Source organism: Canis lupus, chromosome 2 (assembly GCF_048164855.1).
Source record: "Canis lupus baileyi chromosome 2, mCanLup2.hap1, whole genome shotgun sequence".
NCBI classification, from domain to species: Eukaryota; Metazoa; Chordata; class Mammalia; order Carnivora; family Canidae; genus Canis; species Canis lupus.
In genome coordinates, this window is record NC_132839.1 from 32,792,295 (window position 1) to 32,814,645 (window position 22,351).

The 22,351-nt window shown below is 37.1% G+C and overlaps 2 protein-coding genes and 1 pseudogene across 2 annotated transcripts in view; all 3 read left to right on the forward strand.

Moving 5' to 3' along the window:
- Positions 1-535: 535 nt before the first annotated feature.
- On the forward strand, positions 536-1,363 carry LOC140610039 (olfactory receptor 6C2-like). Its single transcript, XM_072785516.1, has one exon. It carries the CDS (start codon positions 536-538, stop codon positions 1,361-1,363), a length of 828 nt encoding a protein of 275 aa, XP_072641617.1.
- Positions 1,364-11,512: 10,149 nt separating this feature from the next.
- Positions 11,513-22,351, forward strand: part of LOC140615204 (olfactory receptor 6C1-like) — a 48,489-nt gene continuing 37,650 nt past the window's right edge. Inside the window, exons 1-2 of the mRNA XM_072795130.1 lie at positions 11,513-11,712; positions 13,901-14,102. The gene's annotated coding sequence lies outside the window, so the exon portion shown is untranslated. The remainder of the gene's footprint in view (positions 11,713-13,900; positions 14,103-22,351) is intronic.
- Positions 14,113-17,448, forward strand: LOC140615220 (olfactory receptor 6C2-like; annotated as a pseudogene).

Consider the following 22,351-nt stretch of genomic DNA (forward strand, 5'->3'; position numbering starts at 1 on the left):
GGAAGGAGTGTTGCAAAGCATGGAAATAATACAACTAAGACACTGATGGTATTATACTATTATAGCCTATGAGAATGACTTGCTGATATGCTGTCCTGACAGGTGGGAAATAAAAATTGTATACATATTTTTCTATTTATTAACATTTATGAATTTCCTACTCTACACTGAGGACTAAAGATACCAAGATGGCTGGCCCTAATCTCAGGAGACTGTGAAATCCTTGTGGTATTTTCTGTATACTTTTAAATTGGTCCTATAACTGGAGTGGAAATTAAATTTCAGAGGGATGTGTTTTCTATAAACCATATTCTGAAGACCAAGGTAAAGCAGAGTCCAGGGAAATGAAGCATGATGCAATCACTTCTACACCAGATTACTGACAATCAAATAAAAGTTCTAAAATACACTTCTACTAGCTTGCTGGACTACTTTTCTCTAAATAGCTTATTGATATATTACTTTTATATTCTATTCCTCAGATTCAAGGTTTGTAACTTAATAATACAGACTCATTATATATCTGAAGTCAGTAATGAAAAATCATTCTGCAATAGCATTCATCCTGCTAGGATTAACAGATGATCCACGACTACAGGTTTTTCTTTCATTATTTCTGTTTTTAACCTACATTTTCACTGTTGCTGGAAATTTAATCATTATCCTCCTCACTCTTGTAGACTCTCACCTCAAAACATCCATGTACTTTTTCCTTCGGAATTTTTCCATCTTAGAAATAATATTTACAACTGTCTGTGTTCCTCGACTCTTATACAGCCTGACAACTGGGGACAAAAGTGTTACCTATAATGCTTGTGTCATCCAATTATTTTTTGTTATCCTCATTGGAGCAACAGAATTTTTTCTTCTAACCGCCATGTGCTATGACTGCTATGTTGCCATCTGCAAGCCCTTGCACTACACTATCATCATGAATGAAAGAGGATGCACAATTCTTGTCCTTTGCTGTTGGCTGATTGGGTTAATTGTCATACTCCCACCACTTATCCTGGGAGTTCAGCTAGATTTCTGTAACTCCAATCTCATTGACCATTTTGGTTGTGATGCATCTCCTCTCCTGAATATTGTATGCTCAGACGCTCAATTTGTAGAGCAATTTGTTTTAATCATGGCTGTGTTGACCCTCATAGTCACATTAGTCTGTGTATTTGTGTCATACACATATATTGTCAAGACCATTTTAAGACTCCCTTCAGCTCAGCAAAGGAAAAAGGCTTTCTTCACTTGTTCTTCCCATATGATTGTAATTTCCATCACCTATGGAAGTTGCATCTTCATCTTCATTGCTCAATACCTCAATCATCCCTTTGATGAACCCTTTCATTTATACACTACGGAATAAGCAAGTCAAACAAGCCTTTAAGGACTCAATTAAAAAGATGGCATTTCTTTCAAAGGATTAGAAAACTAAAAATATTTTTATATTAAAAACATCCATTGTTACTTCTCATTTTACCATGATTACATAACTCTTATGATCTATTCCCATAGATGTTCCATAGGTTTTAGTTGATATAAATTAGCTGTCATGAAATTCTTTTAGTGTGCATGTTACTTCCTTCTATATCATAATGTGTATCCAACACCCTGGAGTCTGTTTGAACTTGAGCCTGTTATTAGGTATCAAGCAATGAGAGAAGGTGGGGTGAGTCTTGACCAAGTTCACCATTAACCTGCAAGAAAATTACTTCAAAACTTATATATTTTTCAAGCAAGAGGAGATCAAACTCTTAAGATGGATAATAAATGTCTGCTTTTCTGAGGCTTTCAGTAAAATCTACTCACATGTGTCCTCAAGTAACCCCTGGAGATTATGAATTCAATTTGCAACCACATGATTAGACTTGAGTTGGTTTCCAAAAGTTTCAATCCTGTAGTTATAAGAGATATATGATTTATTTTAAGGAAGTCAGAGTTTTCTAACCTTTTTCCATACCTTGAGATGGAAATTTAAAATTGTGAGACAATCACTTCTCTTTCTCCAAGTTCTCCAGATACTTCAAAATAACCAAAGTTATAGCTCTCATATCCCACTAAAATATTCAATGATAGTAGCTACTTGATAAAAGCAAGCCATAATGGCAGTACACACTCAAGAGATGACAAAACCCATCTACTAATATGAGGACAGCAAAGTATTATGGATTAGCATTTAATGGGTGTTTGACTTGTCTAAGCTAGACTGCAAGATCTTGGATAGCATTTCATCTCCTACCTTCCCTGCTATTCCTGCCATCAATATCTACCCAAATAATTAATAATAATAATAGTAATAGTAATAATAATAATAAACGTCTATTAGGTAGCAAACAGTACTACTCATTTTGTAAGGTGAGGGACAAAACATACAATGTCCCCAAATAAAAAGAGTTATAAAAGAAAATAAAATTTAACCATAACTAAGGAAAATAAATGTTTACACGAATATTTAGAATAAGCAAAGAAGCAAGTTATGATTATTAATCATTCTAGATTTTCAAAAATCTAGAACTTTACAGAGTGTTTTATATTAAGGAAAAGAGCACAAAAATATAATAAGCTCAAGATAAAATGGAGTAACTGGGGGCATATATTCTCTTCCAATTCAAACCACTATAAATTTAAGCCAACATTTTCCAGAAAACTGACATCAGGCAAAAAAGGGAAGTGATACCTGAGAGGTGATTACTTCAGCTTACTTTCTGAAGATAGTGATGGGCAGACCCATGCAAAGTCAATCAGTCTGGCAGAGTTAAGAAGATGTAGGTGGTACTCCAGAAAGTACCAAGAGATACCACTCTAAAGTTCATGAGAAAGAATACCAAGAGGTGGAATAGGCATACAAAAAGATATCTGGTGATCTACAGATGGCTCCATCATGAGCATTCAGCTGAATACTGGTCAGGAGATCCGGGATCAAGTCCCACGTCAGGCTCCCTGCACGGAGCCTGCTTCTCTCTCTCTCTCTCTCTCTCTCTGTAATGAATAAATAAATAAAATCTTTAAAAAAAGAAAAAGAAAATGTCATAATTTACTGGGTATTATTCAGAAAGATTTGCCTCAGTTTGGGGAAGGAAATGACTAGGCTAAATGCTACTCTAGTCCAATCGAACACATATGAACAAGGACAAAACTGAAAGGACATCTGAAAGGACAAAACTTTTGTCCATCTGAAAGGACAAAACTGTTTCCAAGCAATTCAAGTGATACCAGAATAAAGCTAAAGAATCTTCATAGGGATAAAAATACATACAGCATTCAAGAAGGCAAATTCATAAAGCCTGACACAATTAAAATTCACCAGGCATGCAAATAAGCAGGAAAATGCAACTTATCATGAGACCAAGCTATACAAATAGAACTCAAATGTAAAAGATAATATAATTAAAATAAAATGGTTAAAACGGTAATGACTATACTTTGTATATTGATGAAGAGTGAAGAAAGATTGAACATATTAAGTAAAAAGAGAAAAATATTAAAAAGATCCAAATCAAACTTATAGAGATGAAAACTATACTTTATAAGAAAAATATAGATAGAATGGTTGTATCAATTAGAAAAATAAATAAATAAATAAACAAACAAATAAATAAATAAATAAATCTTAAAAAAAGAACTCCATGAAATAGAGACCAGAACTGTGGAACAGATTAACAAAACCAGGAGTTGGTTCCTTGAAAGAATTAATAAGATAGATAAACCATTAGTCGGCCTTATTAAAAAGAAGAGAGAAAAGACTCAAATTAATAAAATCATGAATGAGAAAGGAGAGAGCACCACCAATACCAAGGAAATACAAATGATATTAAAACTGATTATGAGCAGCTTTATGCCAATAAGTTAGGCAATCTAAAAGAAATGGACCCATTTCTGGAAAACCACAAACTACCAAAACTGGAACAGGAAGAAATAGAAAACCTGAACAGGCCGATAAGTGGGGAGGAAATTGAAGCAGTCATCAAAAACCTCCCAAGACACAAAAGTCCAAGGCCAGATGGCTTCCCAGGGGAGTTCTATCAAACATTTAAACACGATACCATACCTATTCTACTAAAGCTTTTCAGAAAGATAGAAAGAGATGGAATACTTCCAAACTCGTTCTATGAGGCCAACATCACCTTAATTCCAAAACCAGACAAAGACCCCACCAAAAAGAATTATAGACCAATATCCATGATGAACACACATACAAAAATTCTCAATAAGATACTAGCCAAAAGGATCCAACAATACATTAAGAAGATTATTCACCATGACCAAGTGGGATTTATCCCCGGGATGCAAGGCTGGTTCAACACTCATAAAGCAATCAATGTGACTAATCATAGCAAGAGAAAAAACAAGAACCATAGGATCCTCTCAATAGATGCAGAGAAAACATTTGATAAAATACATCATCCATTCCTGATCAAAACTCTTCAGAATGTAGGGATAGAGGGAACATTCCTCAGCATCTAAAAAGGCATCTACGAAAAGCCCACAGAAAATATCATTCTCAATGGGGAAACACTGGGAGCCTTTCCCTTAAGATCAGGAACAAGACAGGGATGTCCACCCTCACTACAGCTATTCAAGATAATACTAGAAGTCCTAGCCTCAGCAATCATACAAAAAAAAAGGCATTTAAATTGGCAAAGAAGTCAAAGTCTACCTCTACGCAGATGATATGACACTGTAAATAGAAAACCCAAAGGACTCCACCCCAAGATTGCTAGAACTCATACACCAATTCAGCTGTGTGGCAGGATACAAAATGAATGCCCAGAAGTCAGTGGCATTTCTATACACTAACAATGAGACTGAAGAAAGAGAAATTAAGGAGTCAATCCCATTTACGATTGCACCCAAAGCATAAGATACCTAGGAGTAAACCTAACCAAAGAGGTAAAGGATCTCTATGCTAAAAACTACAGAACACTTCTGAAAGAAATTGAGGAAGACACAAAGAGATGGAAAAATATTCCATGCTTATGGATTGGAAGAATTAATACTGTGAAAATGTCACTGTTACCCAGGGCAATTTACACATTTAATGCAATCCCTATCAAAATACCATGGACTTTCTTCAGAGCATTGGAACAAATAATCTTAAGATTTGCGGGGAATCAGGGATCCCTGGGAGGCGCAGCGGTTTGGCGCCTGCCTTTGGCCCAGGGCACGATCCTGGAGACCCGGATCAAGTCCCACATCGGGCTCCCGGTGCATGGAGCCTGATTCTCCCTGCCTGTGTCTCTGCCTCTCTCTCTCTCTCTCTCTCTCTGTGTGTGTGTGTGTGACTATCGTAAATAAATTTAAAAAAATTTAAAAAAAAGATTTGTGTGGAATCAGAAAAGACCCTGAATGGCCAGGGGAAGAGTAGCAAAGAAAACCACAGCTGGGGGCATCACAATGCCAGATTTCAGGTTGTACTACAAAGATGTGGTCATCAAGACACTGTGGTGCTGACACAAAAACAGACACATAGATCAATGGAACAGAAAAGAGAATCCAGAAGTGTACCCTCAACTTTATGGTCAACTAATATTCGACAAAGGAGGAAAGACTATCCACTGGAAGAAAGTCTCTTCAATAAATGGTGCTGGAAAAATTGGACATCCACATGCAGAAGAATGCAATTGGACCATTCTCTTACACCATACACAAAGACAAACTCAAAATGGATGAAAGATCTAAATGTGAGACAAGATTCCATCAAAATCCTAGAGGAGAACACAGGCAACACCCTTTTTGAACTAAGCCACAATAACTTCTTGCAAGATACATCCATGAAGGCAAGAGAAACAAAAGCAAAAATGAACTATTGGGACTTCATCAAGATAAGAAGCTTCTGCACAGCAAAAGAAACTGTCAACAAAACTAAAAGACAACCTACAGAATGGGAGAAGATATTTGCAAAGGACATACCAGATAAAGGGCTAGTTTCCAAGATCTATAAAGAACTTATTAAACTCAACACCAAAGAAACAAACAATCCAATCATGAAATGGGCAAAAGACATGAACAGAAATTTCACAGAGGAAGACATAGACATCGCCAATAAGTACATGAGAAAATATTCTGCATCACTGGCCATCAGGGAAATGCAAATCAAAACCACAATGAGATACCACCTCACACCAGTGAGAATGGGGAAAATTAACAAGGAAGGAAACCACAAATGTTGGAGAGGATGTGGAGAAAGAGGAACCCTCTTGCACTGTTGGTGGGAATGTGAACTGGTGCAGCCACTCTGGAAAACTGTGTGGAGGTTCCTCAAAGAGTTAGAAATAGATCTGCTCTACGACCCAGCCATTGCACTGCTGGGGATTTACCCCAAAGATACATATGCAATGAAACGCCGGGACACCTGCACCCAATGTTTATAGCAGCAATGTCCACAATAGCCTAAATGTGTGAGGAGCCTTGGTGTCCATGGAAAGACGAATGGATAAAGAAGATGTGGTTTATGTATACAATGGAATATTACTCAGCCTTTGGAAACGACAATTACCCACCATTTGTTCGATGTGAATGGAACTGGAGGGTACTATGCTGAGTGAAATAAGTCAATCGGAGAAGAACAAACATTATATGGTCTCATTCATTTGGGGAATATAAAGAATAGTGAAAGGGAAAAAAAGGGGAAAGGAGAAAAAATAAGTGGAAAATATCAGAAAGGGAGACAGAACATGAAAGACTCTTAACTCTGGGAAATGAATAGGGGTGGTGGAAGGGGAGGTGGGCGGGAGATTGGGGTGACTGTGTGGCGGACACTGAGGTGGGCACTTGACGGGATGAGCACTGGGTGTTATTGTGTATTTTGACAAATTGAACACCAATAAAAAATAAATTTATTAGAAATAAATAAATAAATAAAATAAAAATAGTGAAAGGGAATTAAGGGGAATGGAGAGAAATTATTGGGAAATATCAGCGAGGGTGACAGAACATGAAAGACTCCTAACTCTGGGAAACGAACAAGGGGTGGTGGAAAGGGAGGTCAGCGTGGGGTTGGGGTGACTGGGTGACAGGCACTGAGGGGGGCACTTGATGGGATGAGCACTGGGTGTTATGCTATATGTTGGCAAATTGAACTCCAATAAAAGACATTTTTTTTAAAGGCAATGGGTGTTAGGAGTTTGTTAGGTGGCTTCCAAGAATATTTTATGTATACAATGGAATATTATTCAGCCATTAGAAATGACAAATACCCACCATTTGCTTCAACGTGGATGGAACTGGAGGGTATTATGCTGAGTGAAATGAGTCAATCGGAGAAAAACAAAAATTATATGTTCTCATTCATTTGGGGAATATAAATAATAGTGAAAGGGAATAGAAGGGAAGGGAGAAGAAATGGGTTGGAAATATCAGAAAGGGAGGCAGAACATAAATTCCCAAAACTGTGGGAAACGAACTAGGGGTGGTGGAAGGGGAGGAGAGTGGGGGGGTGGGGGTGAATGGGTGATGGGCACTGAGGGGGGCACTTGATGGGATGAGCACTGGGTGTTATTCTCTATGTTGGCAAATTGAACACCAATAAAAAATAAGTTTATTATTAAAAAAGAATATTTATGCAAATACAAAATTATAATATGTTTATACATGCATAAGCATTTATATCTTTGCCCTTAGATTTGTATAATCTTGTGTAAGTGTAAGTTTACGCATTTTTAACTATATAGAGAATAGTTCACATTTGTGCAAAGTTTCCCTATTGTGTAAATATGTTATAACTTTATATATGCATATTCTAATTGTGAAAAAGAGTACCAAAAATGATAACAACTTGGGTAAATATTGAAGTATTTTCTTATTCAGGTAACCAAAATTATAATTGAGAGTTTAAAGTCCAAATAAAATATTTTGTGGCGTGTTTGATCATTTTGTTTTTTAACATTTACTTTTCTATTGTGGCAAAATAGACAAAAGGTAAAATTTGCCATTTTTACTATTTTTAAGTATACAGTTCATTGGCATTAGGAACATGCACGTCACCACCATCACCAACATCTACCTCCAGAGCTTCCGAAAAAAAATTTTTTTTCAGTATAGTTTGACACACAATAGTACTTTAGTTTTAGGTGTACAACATAGTAATTTGACAAGTTTATACATTATACTATACTCATCACAAGTACACCTACCATCTGTCACCATATAACACTTTTACAATATCATTGACTATATTCTTTATGCTGTACCTTTCATTCTCATGACATTCATTCTGTTAATGAAAGCCTGTATCTCCCACTCCCCTTCACCATCTGCCCATCATCTGGCAACCATCAGTCTGTTCTCTGTATTTATAGGTCTGACTCTGCTCTTTTTGTTTATTCATTTGCTTGTTTTAGATTCCACTTATGAGTGAAATCATATGGCATTTGTTTTTCGCGGTCTGACTTTTCACTTAGCATAATACCCTCTAGTTCCATCCATGTTGTCTCAAATGGCACAATGTCATCCAAGGATGCATCTCATACAAGGATGTCCACTCTGACCACTTTTATTCAATGTAGTACTGGAAATCCTATCCACAACAAGCAGACAAGAAAAAGATGTAAGAGGCATCCACATTGGTGAAGAAGCTAAACTGTCACTCATCATAAACAACATGATACACACAAAAAAATCCTAAAGCCTCCACCAAAAAACTACTATGAGTAATAAATGATTCCAGTAAGGTGGCAAGACACAAAATTAATACCCAGAGAGAGGTAGTGTTTCTATGCACTAATAATGAAGTATCAGAAAGAGAATTAAGAAAACTTCATTTACAGTTGCACCAAAATAATAAAATACCTCAGAATAAACTTAACTAAAGAAGTTTATCCTGAAACTCTAAAACATTGATGAAAGACATTGAAGATGGCACAAACAAATGGAAAAAAATATTCCATTCTCATGGACTGGGAGAATTAATATTGTTTAAATGTCATATTACCCAAAGCAATGTACAGATTCAATGCAATCCCTATCAAAATACCAACAGAATTTTTTAATAGTACAAACAAAATTAAAATTTGTATGGAACCACAAAAGACCTCAAATAGTCAAAGCAATCTTATAAAGAAAAACAAAGTTAGCTATGCTGCAAAGCTGTAGCAATCAAAACAGTATGATACTGGCACAAAAATAGACACACAGATCAATAGAACAGAATAAAGAGCTCTGAAATAAACCCACAATATAAGTCAATTAATTTATGACAAAGGAAGCAAGAATATCCAATGGGGGAAAAGGCAGTCTCTTCAAGAAATGGTGTTGAGAGAACTGGATCAGCTACATGTAAAAGAATGAAACTGGACCACTTGCTAACACTATGACAAAAATAAATTCAAAATGGATCAAAGACCTAAATGTGAGACCTGAAGCCAAAAAAAGTCCTAAATAAAAGTGCATAGAATAATGTTTTTGACATCAGCCAAAGCAATATTTTTCTCCAGAAGTTTTTCATCTTCCCAAACTTAAATTCTGTACCCATTAGACAATAACACCCATTCACTCCTGGGTCCCATCTCTTCTGAAGGGAATTGTGCTCCTGGTCCAGTTCATCTCTGACCTCAGTGTCACAGCCATCCAACATCTTCTCTGTCTCCTTCAAGAGCCTGCCACCGGGCACCACCAAAGATGGGTAGGTCCAGGGCCTTGGGGAGGATGCTCAGTAGGGCATCCCACTCCTCAACCCAAACCCCAAGTCCAGACATTTGCAAAGACACCAAAGGCTTCATCTGAAGCCAGGCAACTCTGGAGGGCCCCAATGCACCCAGTGTCCCCTGTCAATGGATAGGCACCTTGCAGACCAACTTCTGTACCAGCAACCTGGTGGTGACTGCAACAGTGAAGTCCATGGTTTGGGGCTCAGGGGAAGCCCTCAAGGTCTCTGTCAGTCTTATTGGTGCTTACAAAACCAGAAGCCTGGACTTGCCCTATCCATTCACGGACACCCCCCTGAAGTTTTACATTCCCTACCAGCAATGCCTCCCCATGAGAAAGGAACCAGATGGGCAGCCCTGGTGGTTGAGCGGTTTAGCACCAACTTCTGCCCAGGGCATGGTCCTAGAGACCTAGGATCGAGCCCCACGTCGGGCTTCCTGCATGGAGCCTGCTTTTCCCTCTGCCTGTGTCTCTGCCTCTCTCTCTCTCTCTCTCTCTCTCTCATAAATAAATAAAATCTTAAAAAAAAAGAAAAGAGAGGAACCAGCTATCTGATAACGGGCCACGTGGAAGAGAACAGAGGTTCTATCCTTCCACCAGAGGGCTTTGTGGTTCTCTACTGGTCCAACGAGAACCAGAGCTTCATCACCTGCAGCAAGAGGACGTGCCCCTCCTAGCCTATTGGGACTGCTGGGTCCCAGGCCTAAAACCAAGGCCAGCCTCCCAAGCCCAAGCCCTAGGGACTCCTTTCTTATCTAAATAAATGTTTCTTGACTGGAGAAAAAAAGAAAAAAGATGTAACATGGGAGGGAAAAAGAAGTAACTCTTTACTGCCTAAAGAAAAGTAACCTAAAAAAAGGCAAACCAGGAAATAAATCCTTAACTACACAGAGCAAACTGTTACTGGAATGGAGGTGGGCATGCAAATTGGTTAAATTGTTGATAGGTATAAAGGAAGGCTCTTACACCTGCACCCCAGTGTTTATAGCAGCAAAGTACACAATAGCCAAACTGTGGAAGGAGCCTCGGTGTCCATTGACAGATGAGTGGATAAAGAAGATGTAGTCTATATAGACAATGGGATATTACTCAGCCAGTAGAAAGGACGAATACCCACCATTTGCTTCGATGTGGATGGAACTGGAGGGTATTATGCTGAGTGAAGTAAGTCACTTGGAGAAGGACAAACAATACATGGTTTCACTTATATGGGGAATATAAGAAATAGTGAAAAGGGTCATAGGGAAAAGGAGAGAAATGAGTGAAAATATCAGTGAGGGTGACAAAACATGAGAGACACCTAATTTTGGGAAATAAACAATGGGTAGTGGAAAGGGAGGTGGGAAGGGGGTTGGGGTGACTGGGTGATGGGCACTGCGGGGGGCACTTGGCCGGATGAGCACTGGGTGTTATGCTATATGTTGGCAAATAGAACTCCAATAAAAAAGAAAGAAAGAAAGAAAGAAAGAAAGAAAGAAAGAAAGAAAGAAAGAAAGAAAGAAAGAAAGAAAGAAAAAATAAATAGGGACAGCTTAATTGTCTCTAGTTTGGGCGATCCTAAATAAAACTGACTTTATTTGCAAAACAAACTTGAATAGCTTGCAAAAAGGCTTTATGGACTACCATCCTGAATCAGTTTGGATTAGGCCCGTTAAAAAACATATTTCAGATGGATGGAAGATGGTGGAATAGAATTCCTCATGTCAGCTGGTCCCCTAAATTTAGCCACATAACTATCAAGCCATCCTGAACAGCAGTGAATTCAAGCTGAGATGTAAGGAAGAATGCCTGACTCTACAAATCAAAAGGTACACCCCTGTCGAGACAGCAGGTGATTGCTGTGCAGCTGCATTCATTTTGAAAGCACTATGATGTCACACATTGCCATGGTGACGAGAAATATACCTCTGCCTTTCTTCTCAACTGTCACTCTTTGAGCTGAGCAGTTCATAGTTGATATTGAGTGAGTTGTCAGCTCTCTACCTAGCGTTTTTGACAATGGACAACCTCAATTGTTGCTGCTGCGATGATGTTGCCAAGGCTGTGGTGCCAGATTTTGTCCACCGAAACTCAGTGAGTGACTCTCCACCCACTTCTATGATTCACCCTCCGATACATTCATAATGAGACGGTTCATAAAAAATATTAATGAGGAAGAACAAATAAATATTGTCAAGGTGGCCTCAGGAAATTTGAAAGCAATTGGGCAGTGGAGAATATTGAGGATGACATTACTGATGAGGAATCCTCTCAGAGAGAGACAAAGGAGTACAGGAATGGCAGAGGAAGAGGGTTATTCAGACCCTGAACTGAAGAACAGGGAGCCTGACATGATCTTGGGATCATGATGCGAGCTGCAGTCAGACACGTAACTTATTGAGCCAAGAAGGCCACTGCATCCCGATTCCTATGCTGCTTCACAAGGAAGATTACTTTGGTCACTGTGAAGACTCAGATCCTTAAATCAACATCCTTCTAGGGCCCTTTGTTAACATTTTATTCTTCCCACTTGAATTCTGGCTTTCATGATATGGCTACAGAAGTTACACCATGGCTGGTGGAACAGAACCAAAGATAGCACATTGTAGGCCATCCCTCCTAGTGGCATTGATTTCCTACAGCCTCAGAAGCTGATTCTGTCTCATGTGGGAGAAATCAGGTCTTCTGAGGGGTGTCCTTCATCTCCAATCAACTGTACTCTGCATAAACACTGTAAAAATTAGCCTGAGAGCCTCCTCCCCATGAGGTCATGTGACCACAGACCTTGGCTCTTTAGGCATCTTGAGTGGTAATGTCCGAAGACAAAACACGCATGGAACATTGTCTAATGTATGGAAGTGTTGAATCACTATGCCGTATAACTGGAACGAATACAACATTGTATGTTGACTACAAAAAAAATTCAGTAATAAACCATAGTAAAACCAGAAACCTATCCCAGAACCAGGCTATTTTTTATTGCGTATTTGGGATGCAAAACTCCATTGCTTCAAATACCAAAAGTAGTTTCAATGCCTCCATGAAAAGTCTTAAGTGGAAGGAGAAATGATGAAAATAAAGGCCAGGTAGCATTAAGAGAACATCAAATTTGAAAATTAAATGTCAGTAAGCCTCTTAAATATTGGGACAAGTAGCTAAGGTAGCATGGAGGAAGAAGAAGGATCTTTGTATTTTAATAAACTCTGATCCAATATATATTAAGTATTTTAAACATTAAATTCATGATCAAATGCTAATATGACTGAGTTCATCAGTCTTTCCTACTAATATAAAAGAATTAATGTTTTGATAAGACAAGAGGAAATAATTTTAGATCCTAAGAACTTCATAGGAGAGGAAGAACTAGAGTTACAATACCAATAACTAGTACAAGGATTTAAACTCTCCTACAGTGGAAGGGAGAGGGGGAAGAAAATTAAGAATGCAGAAATAAACCTGACTCATCATTCAGTTTGGCTTATCAGAGTCTTCCCCTGGCAAGTACATGACAAGATACTATCTCTCCAGTGAGTCATTTCTCCCAGGAGCTAAGGGGGGAGGGCTTGTCTGTATTTCAAAATCATGTCTGTGAACCCTGAGCAATAAACCTGCTAACTCAACTTATGAGGACAGATGTCATGGCCAACATTAGTAAAAATAAAAAAATAACTAGAGAAACTGGGTGAACATAAAAAAATTTAAATAGCTATTAATATAAATAGCTATCTAATAGCTAAGATCAATTACCAAGTAACAAGCATGGAATAGTTGTCATCTGAAATCCACAGCTATATTTTCACTGTTATCTTGTGTTACCATGTCACTGAGTATGCACCAAAATGAAATACTATCTTCTACGGGCAGCCAGAAAGCTTGAGGGAGCTCAACCTGCAAATGATTGGAGCTCCACTCTCTGATATTATGTTCTTTAAATAACAGAGGCTTATTGGATATTTATTTTAATGAATAAATGTAGATTATTTACTTGAGCAATGCAAGAGTAACCTAACATAATTTTGATTCTCTATTCAGAAAACATACACTGGATACAACTAGGACAATTTTTTGAAACATAAAAAAGTAGTTTTCACTCTCATGTAGAAGTCTATAGGATTTCCCTACAAACACTGAGTATGCCTAAATTTGCTCATTAACAATCATTTACCCCCAATAAAATCCTAAGACATATTATTGGACAATATATCAAGTTATTGTTAACTTTGATATTCCCAGAGAGGTTGCACTTACCGATTTTTTTTTTCTTACCGATTTTTTTTTACAGGATGGATACCTGGATACCTTCAAGCAGCTGCTTGAAACACAAACCTCAATGAGGCTAAGTTTTGACATGAAGGAGGGGAGGGAATTTCCTGAGCACCTATCTAAAGAGATTTCTGGAGGGAAGAAATGTACATTGGGGTATAGGGAGGCTTAACACTCCTTGGAGGTGCAGAAATGGACAGTGACAAATGTCACTGAGAAAGGTAAGGTACTTTATACTATGGCTACAAAGATTGGCTCATATTGTGTCCATTTGTTTCTGGATGTTGTTTGGGCAAGTTACATACATCAAAACTCAGAGAACATAAGCTGTAGGGTTAGGGAGCTGATTTACTAGTGAGGAAAGTTGAATTGAAGCAGGCAAGAACACAAATTGTTCAAAGAGGTCACTAAGATAAACCCTAAGACAGATTCTGAAGGCTGAGTGCTGTGAAGAACACTGAGTTGGTCAGGCCAATCAGGCTGGCAAAGAACAAATTGGACAGATCATCCCCTCTGGACTCCATCCAGGACCCAAAACATCACAACAGGACATATATAAAGTACAGATAAATTGGGTTTATATTTAAGTTCCAGAAAAAAAATTTCATTATACCACTTCAGGAAACCCCTGCCTAAGCAGTCCGAGCCTGGCTTAAAAATACTTTCATTTGCCTAAACATGGGGTGAAAAACAAAACTACATCTTTGTATTTTAAAGTTTTATCTCCCTATTTAGAAATCATTCAAAGTACAGAGAGCAGAACTAACTATAAATGAATGCTCTAGTGTTAATCTGCATACGACAAATTATGATCAATATAAGATACTAAATATCTGTCCAAATCCTTACAATGTACAACATGAGTGAACCATAATGTAAATTATATACTTTGACGTGTCCATATAAGTTCATCATTTGTAACAAAGGTACCACTCTGGTGGGGGGTGTTAGTAACAGGAGAGGCTATGCATTTGTAAAGGCAGGAAGCATATGGAATATTTCTGTACCTTCCCCTCAATTTTGCTGTGATGCTAAGATAGCTCAAAAAAAATAAGTTTTAATTTTAAAACACAAAAAAATACAAAATAACAGATCCTTCTTGGTTTTGAAAATAGAGCATTTCAGTATAGTGTGAAAAAAACTAAAGAAAATAAGGATGGGGGGAGCTGAAAACTGACATAACTGCCTCCAGGATAAAGACAAATAAAATCTATACAAAAGGCAATATTGCTGAGAAACTGTAAATCAGACATATGATTTATGTTTTGTTTTGTGTTTATTTGACATCTTTGGAAATATGCTTTCTAGTTAAAAGCACAAGATCCATACTAAACCTTTCCCATAGAAGTCTCTATGCTAACAAATTAAATTAACTAAAAGAAGAAAGTGCATGTAAGCAGTAAGCAGGCTTGCCAGAATGTCCTCCTTCAGGTTCCAGTACTAGCTTCTTATGACACTTCTTTCTCCAGGCAAAATCCCTCCTGGTGCAAGGCAGTGATGAGAAATCATACAGTAGTAACAACATTCATCCTGCTAGGATTGACAGATGACCCAAAAATACAAGTTCTGCTCTTTGTATTTTTGTTTCTCACCTACATGTTCAGTGTTACTGGAAAACTCATCATTATCACCCTCACACTGGTGGACTCCAATCTTAAAACTCCCATGTATTTTTTCCTCTGAAATTTCTCTTTCTTAGAAGTCTCATTCACCACTGTCTGTATTCCCAGATTCCTGTATACTATGACCACTGGAGATAATACTGTTTCCTATAATGCTTGTGCCACCCAGTTATTCTTTGTTGTCTTCTTTGGAGCAACAGAATTTTTTCTCCTTGCCGCCATGTCCTATGACTGCTATGTGGCCATTTGCAAGCCCCTGCATTATACAACTATCATGAACAACAGAGTCTGCACTACCCTCGTTCTCTGCTGTTGGTTTGCTGGCCCGTTAATCATCCTCCCGCCTCTTGGCCTGGGCCTCCAGCTGGAATTCTGTGACTCAAATGTGATTGATCATTTTGGCTGTGATGCATCTCCAATTTTACAGATAACCTGCTCAGACACAGTCTTAATAGAGAGAATTGTTCTGAGTTTTGCCATACTGACACTCATTATTACCTTAGTGTGTGTAGTCTTCTCCTATACCTACATCATTAAGACCATTCTAAGATTCCCTTCTGCCCAACAAAGGAAAAAGGCCTTTTCCACCTGCTCTTCCCATATGATTGTGGTTTCCATCACTTATGGCAGCTGCATCTTCATCTACATCAAACCTTCAGCAAAGGAAGGAGTAGCTATTAATAAAGTAGTGTCTGTGCTCACTACTTCAGTTGTTCCTTTGTTTAACCCATTCATTTATACGCTTTGAAACAAACAAGTGAAAGATGCCTTCAAAGACACAGTAAAAAAATAAAAATAAAAAAAAGACACAGTAAAATGGATTGTATTTCTCACAAAGAAGTAAGAGACTATTGATTTTTTTGAGGCTAGGTTAATTTTAAATCTGAATAACCCATCCATGAATTTGCCAAATAAATGGTTAACGAATATTTCCACAAAAACGTTTCCACTGCCCATTCCGGAAATTTTTTGAGTGTACTATATCATGAAATATGATATAACTACAGAATTGAAAGAATAGTTTTCCGAATACTGAATGTGTTCTACTGTCATTGCTTGATGGTGTTTAAACATAGACTCAAGGAGAACAAGACTGAATTTAGGGGCAGCACAACTAAGTCCTACTTAGATAACTTCTTCAATATCCAGACTTACATTATCCCTTAATTTAAGAAGAATGTTAGTGAGGGATGGGCAAAATAGGTGAAAGAGGCCAAGTGTATGGTGGTGGATGGTAACTAGATTTGTGATGGTAATCCCTTTGTAATGTAAACAGATATTAATCTTAATGCTGTATACCTGAAACATATAATGATATATACCAATTTACCTCAATTTCTAAAAAAGAAGAATGTTAGAGATTAGGAGCCTTGACTAAAACATCAAAAATATTGCTAATTTGAGAAGGGGCATTTGGTTGCTTAGCACAGTCTGACTACTGAAGATACAATCCAGGTATAGTGTGAAAAAAAAAGCTGTTGGTGGGAATGTGAACTGGTACAACCACTCTGGAAAACTGTGTGAAAAAGAGTTAAAAATAGAGTGGCCCTATGACCTAGCAATTGCACTGCTGGGGATTTACCCCAAAGATACAGATGCAGTGAAATGGCAGGACACCTGCACCCCAATATTTATAGCAGCAATGTCCACTGTGGAAGGAGCCTCAGTGACCATCAAAAGATGAATGGATAAAGAAGAAGTGGTCTATGTATACAATGGAATATTACTCGCCATTAGAAACAACAAATACCCACCATTTTCTTCAACGTGGTTGGAACTGGAGGGTATTATGCTGAGTGAAGTAAATCAATCGGAGAAGGACAATCATTATAAGGTCTCATTCATTTGGGGAATATAAAAAATAGTGAAAGGGAATAAAGGGGAAAGGAGAGAAAATGAGTGGGAAATATCAGTGAGGGTGACAAAACATGAGAGACACCTAACTCTGGGAAATGATCAAGGGGTAGTGGAAAGGGAGGTGGGCAGGGGATTGGGGTGACTGGGTGACGGGCACTGAGGGGGACACTTGACAGGATGAGCACTGGGTGTTATGATATATGTTGGTAAATCGAACTCCAATAAAAAATATACAATAAATAAATAAATGTTAAAAAAATAAAAATAGACTTAGAAAAAAGGGAGGGGGGAGATGTGGAGGAAAAAAGTAATAGTCATTCAGGAAGCTTGGACCAAATCATTGGACTTTTTTCTATCAAAGGATAGAAACAAAAAAATAATAAAATAAAATAAATAAAATAACAAAGGATAGAAACAGTAATTGTGAAAGTTGTGTGTTTTATATATATATATGCTTATTAAACATCATCCAACTGCTCAAATGTATTTTTATGTTGTACTCTTTATTTTCAGTTGTTCATACAAGGTAATGACCATCATATAAGTTTCTTCTATACTTCAAAAATATTCAAGGTAAATAGAACTCTTCTCCAAGGCCTTTCCTCTTTTTTCATTTAAAATTTCTTTAAAAACCAACAAAATCCCACTACATGTTCCCCAGCTTCCCTTCTGATAATTAACTTAAGCATGCATCTACATGATATATATGTTTAGTAGTTGGGTTGATCACCTGAGTCATGAATCCTTAACAGAGGTTGTCTATGAATCTCATTGTTTGGTTTGGACGATGATGAAGAAAGATAAGAATATTGTAGATTCAAAAACCTATCCTGACTAATTTGCCATTCAAGAACCAAGTGCATTTGGATAGGTCCAATATTGGAAATTCAGTAGGTTCATGAAAGATAATCCTCTACTTCTGATATGGATAATGAGATATTCTCCTCTTGTTCACTTGCTCAGTAAGAGAAAAAGAAAAAGAGTTGCATCTTGTCAGGTCTTTGGAACTGGAGGTAGTGCATCAAATAACTGAGGTCACATTTGGACCCAACTCCAGTTCCCAAACATAACTCAAATATTACTGAAATTGATCATGACTTTATACCTTGCCCAGTTTGAACTCAGAACTTTGTTGAACCTAATTTTATGTGTAGGTTACCCGGAAGGGGCAAATTTTTATGTTAGCCTACTCTTCCTCAGCTCTTCCTTCTAAATCCTTTATTTCAGTCACTCAATGTTATCATTTTCTTCTGTCAAAAAGTTCTTCTTTGTCATTCCTGTAATACTTCTAATCTAAAATTGTATCTCTCAACCAGAATTATCTTGACAACTTCCTAATGATATCGCATTTATAATCTCTCCTCTGTATTAGTCATCCTAAGCAGTATCACAGTATTTATTATCCTAAAACACTATTTTAATTAGTTCACTTCTTGCTTTAAATCTTCTAGAATCTTCTCATTCTTACTTTTGAAACTCATTCTCTTAGCAATCAGGAGTTGTGAAAAATCTATGTTCAACTTCACCAATCCAAACATTTTCTGCAACTCCTCAACATTAACCCTAATCCAAAATATAAACTTTTCACATGATAGTCACCTACCTGAAATATCCTTCGTTTGCCCCTAATCAAATCCATTTATACCCTATTCAAACATAAGTGATTTCCCCGGCCCCATTCGAATTCATCTTCCATTTGCCTCCCCTCATCCTTTCTTCCAAAAACGATTTTCTATTTCTATACACCCCATAGGAATTCTTGTTAATTCCACATATTTTGTTATTTCCCAATTGGTTTGCATTGAAATGTTCTATATGTTTAACCTTGTCTCTATAATTCCCCAAGGGCAAATATCTTTGACAAAGAAAGTATTTCAAAATTTTCTTCATAATAATGCCAGTTTATCACCTCTACACTAGGTGTCAGTTGTACAGATCTAACCATCTGACCTGAACTCTTTTTATAAGAAGTCTCATATAGTTCAATAATATATGACAGAAATATTTATTAATATTTCCTCATTGTTTGACTTAACTTTGCTCCAACAATTCTAATGAAACCACATTCTCCGTTCCTAATTAGATACAATCTTTTTAAAATATCTATTTAAAGAGTTAATTTATTTATTTGAGAGAGCAGAGAGAGAGAGAGCACACAAGCAATGAGGAGGAGCAGAGAGAGAGAAGGAGAGCAGACTCCTCACTGAACAGGGAGCCCAACTTGGAACTTGATCCCAGGACCCTGAGACCATGACTTGAGCTGAGGGCATATGCTTAACCAAATAAGCCACCCAGGTGCCCGTAATTAGATATAATCTAATTTGGTATCACTTAAACCTCACACTACAATTGTTCACACTCTTTCTCCTGCTTCCATCTAAGACATGTCATCATTCTTTAATTTATTCATCCAACATACTAACTACCATATTCCAGATACTCTTAATGAACAGATAGGACAAGGTTTCTGACCTCATGGAACTTGTGTTCCACCCTCAAAAAGGAAAAAGATGATGCTTCTATGTAAACAAGACCTCCCAAATTCACTCCTTCCCTTGGTGTCTAGAACCCTTCTTTAAGTATGGCCTTTTTGGAAAATAAAAATAAATACAATCACATTGATGAGGTATGTTCAAGAAACAGAGAAAGCACTAAAAGAACTTCTAATGGCAAAAGTTGGAACAATTTGGATAAGAAAATAAATAGAATAGTAGTAGATAATAACCCAAAGAATAAAATAGATATCCAAGAATTCATACTTATATAAATAAATGATTGAATGAATTAATAAGTGAGGGAGAAGAGACAAACCTCCTACGTAGAAGTATTCCAAATAATTTGTGTAGATACTCCATACTAAAGAAAGAGAAAACTTTACAAAAACTTTACAGTGGAAAAACTGACAATAAAAATGCACTTTACCTCTGTGGTCTTCCCAATAGCATCAGACAAATTTCAAAACTGGAGTATTCTATAAAATATCTGACCAGTAACTCTCAAAACTGTCAGTCTTCAAATATAAGGAAAGTCTGAGAAATTGTCATAGTCAAGAGGAGCAAAAAGATAGCATAACAACTAAATGTAATGTGGTATTCTAAATGAGATATTGCAATAGAAAAAATATATTGAAAGGTTAAAACTCAGAAAATCTGAATAAAAACTATAGATTTTATTTTAAAATAATATATCAACATTGGTTCGTTAATTGTAACAAATCCATCATATTAATGTGAGATGTTAATAATAGGGGAAACTGAGCATATGATATATGGGAACCAGCTATACTACCTATACAATTTTTCTGCATATCTAAAATTATTCTAAAAACATTAAGTCTACTGATGGGCACTGGGGGGGGGCACTTGACGGAATGAACACTGGGTGTTATGCTATATGTTGGCAAATGGAACTCCAATTAAAAAATACAAAAAATAAAATAAATAAGTCTATTAAAAAATAAATACAGTCCTCAAGTTAAATGACAACTATTTTTTATAAATTTATTTTTATTGGTGTTCAATTTGTCAACATATAGAATAACACCCAGTGCTCATCCTGTCAAGTGCCCCCCTCAGTACCCGTCACCCAGTCATCCCCACCCCCTGCCCACCTCCCTTCCACCACCCCTAGCCCGTTTCCCAGAGTTAGGAGTCTCTCATGTTCTGTCTCCCTTTCTGATATTTCCCACTCATTTTTCTCCTTTCCCCTTTATTCCCTTTCACTATTTTTTATATTCCCCAAATGAATGAGACCATATTTTCTCCATGCTGAAAAACGTATGGCTTAACTGATGGGTTCTTTTGTTTTAAGTGATGGGTTTGAAAGAAAATTTATTTTTTTATAAATTTATTTTTTATTGGTGTTCAATTTGCCAACATACAGAATAACACCCAGTGCTTATCCCGTCAAGTGCCCCCCTCAGTGCCCATCACCCATTCACCCCCACCCCCCGCCCTCCTCCCCTTCCACCACTCCTAGTTCGTTTCCCAGAGTTAGGAGTCTTCATGTTCTGTCTCCCATTCTGATATTTCCCACACACCTCTTCTCCCTTCCCCTATACCCTTTCACTATTATTTATGTTCCCCAAATGAATGAGAACATATAATGTTTGTCCTTCTCCGATTGACTTATTTCACTCAGCATAAAGAAAATTTTATTTTTATTTTTATTTTTTATTTTTTTAGCATAAAGAAAATTTAAAGATCTCTCCTGCAGGCTCCTCACGGCAAGGACATCATTCAACCCACTGTTTCGCTTCTCTCATTCTTTTCTTTAACCTGCTGGTGACCTGTGTTTGACCTCCCATTGCAATTTCCTCACTACCCTCACCAGTATCCCTGGGATGACTTCTCTTAAACATCTCTTGAACTTTTGTTATTGAAGATGGCAATAAAGGATCTTTATTAGTCTCTCAGAATAATGACCCCCAGAGAATGTATTGTCAGTACAATTGATCCCAAAGAGGCTGCTCTGAAGAGAGAAAAAAAATGTTGTTACTTTTGATATTAAAAAACCTAAAAAAAGTTTTTTTTTAAAAAGCTCCCCAGAAAGTTAATGTCTCTTGTTCAAGTCGTCATTTCTCCTGAGAAGGAGCTCTAGAAATTCTCTGGGCTTCAACGCATGTTTTGTATATAGTTTAATAAATATTTGAATGTAGGTCCAACATTTTTCTATGCAGTGTACAAAATACAACAAAGTAAATCTGCCACAACAAAACAGTATATAAAATATACAGCCATGAAAAGTTAACAATACAAGAAATTGCATGAGGCAAAAGATACTGAAATGCCACATAAGTGGCACAGATCATTTGTGCTTTCAATACAAGAGAGAATTCCCTGTAATCAAGTGAAATAGTTAATTGCATTTATGCTATTTACTATGTCCCAGGCACTATTCTAAGAAACACGGATAGTAATAATAGAATCAAAACCAGTATATGTTGTATCTCACTATCATCAATATATTGTTATTATTCATTATTATGAACA

Coding starts and splice junctions, on each gene's coding strand:
- LOC140610039 (XM_072785516.1), top strand. CDS start 536: ATGAAAAATCATTCTGCAATAGCATTCATCCTGCTAGGATTAACAGAT.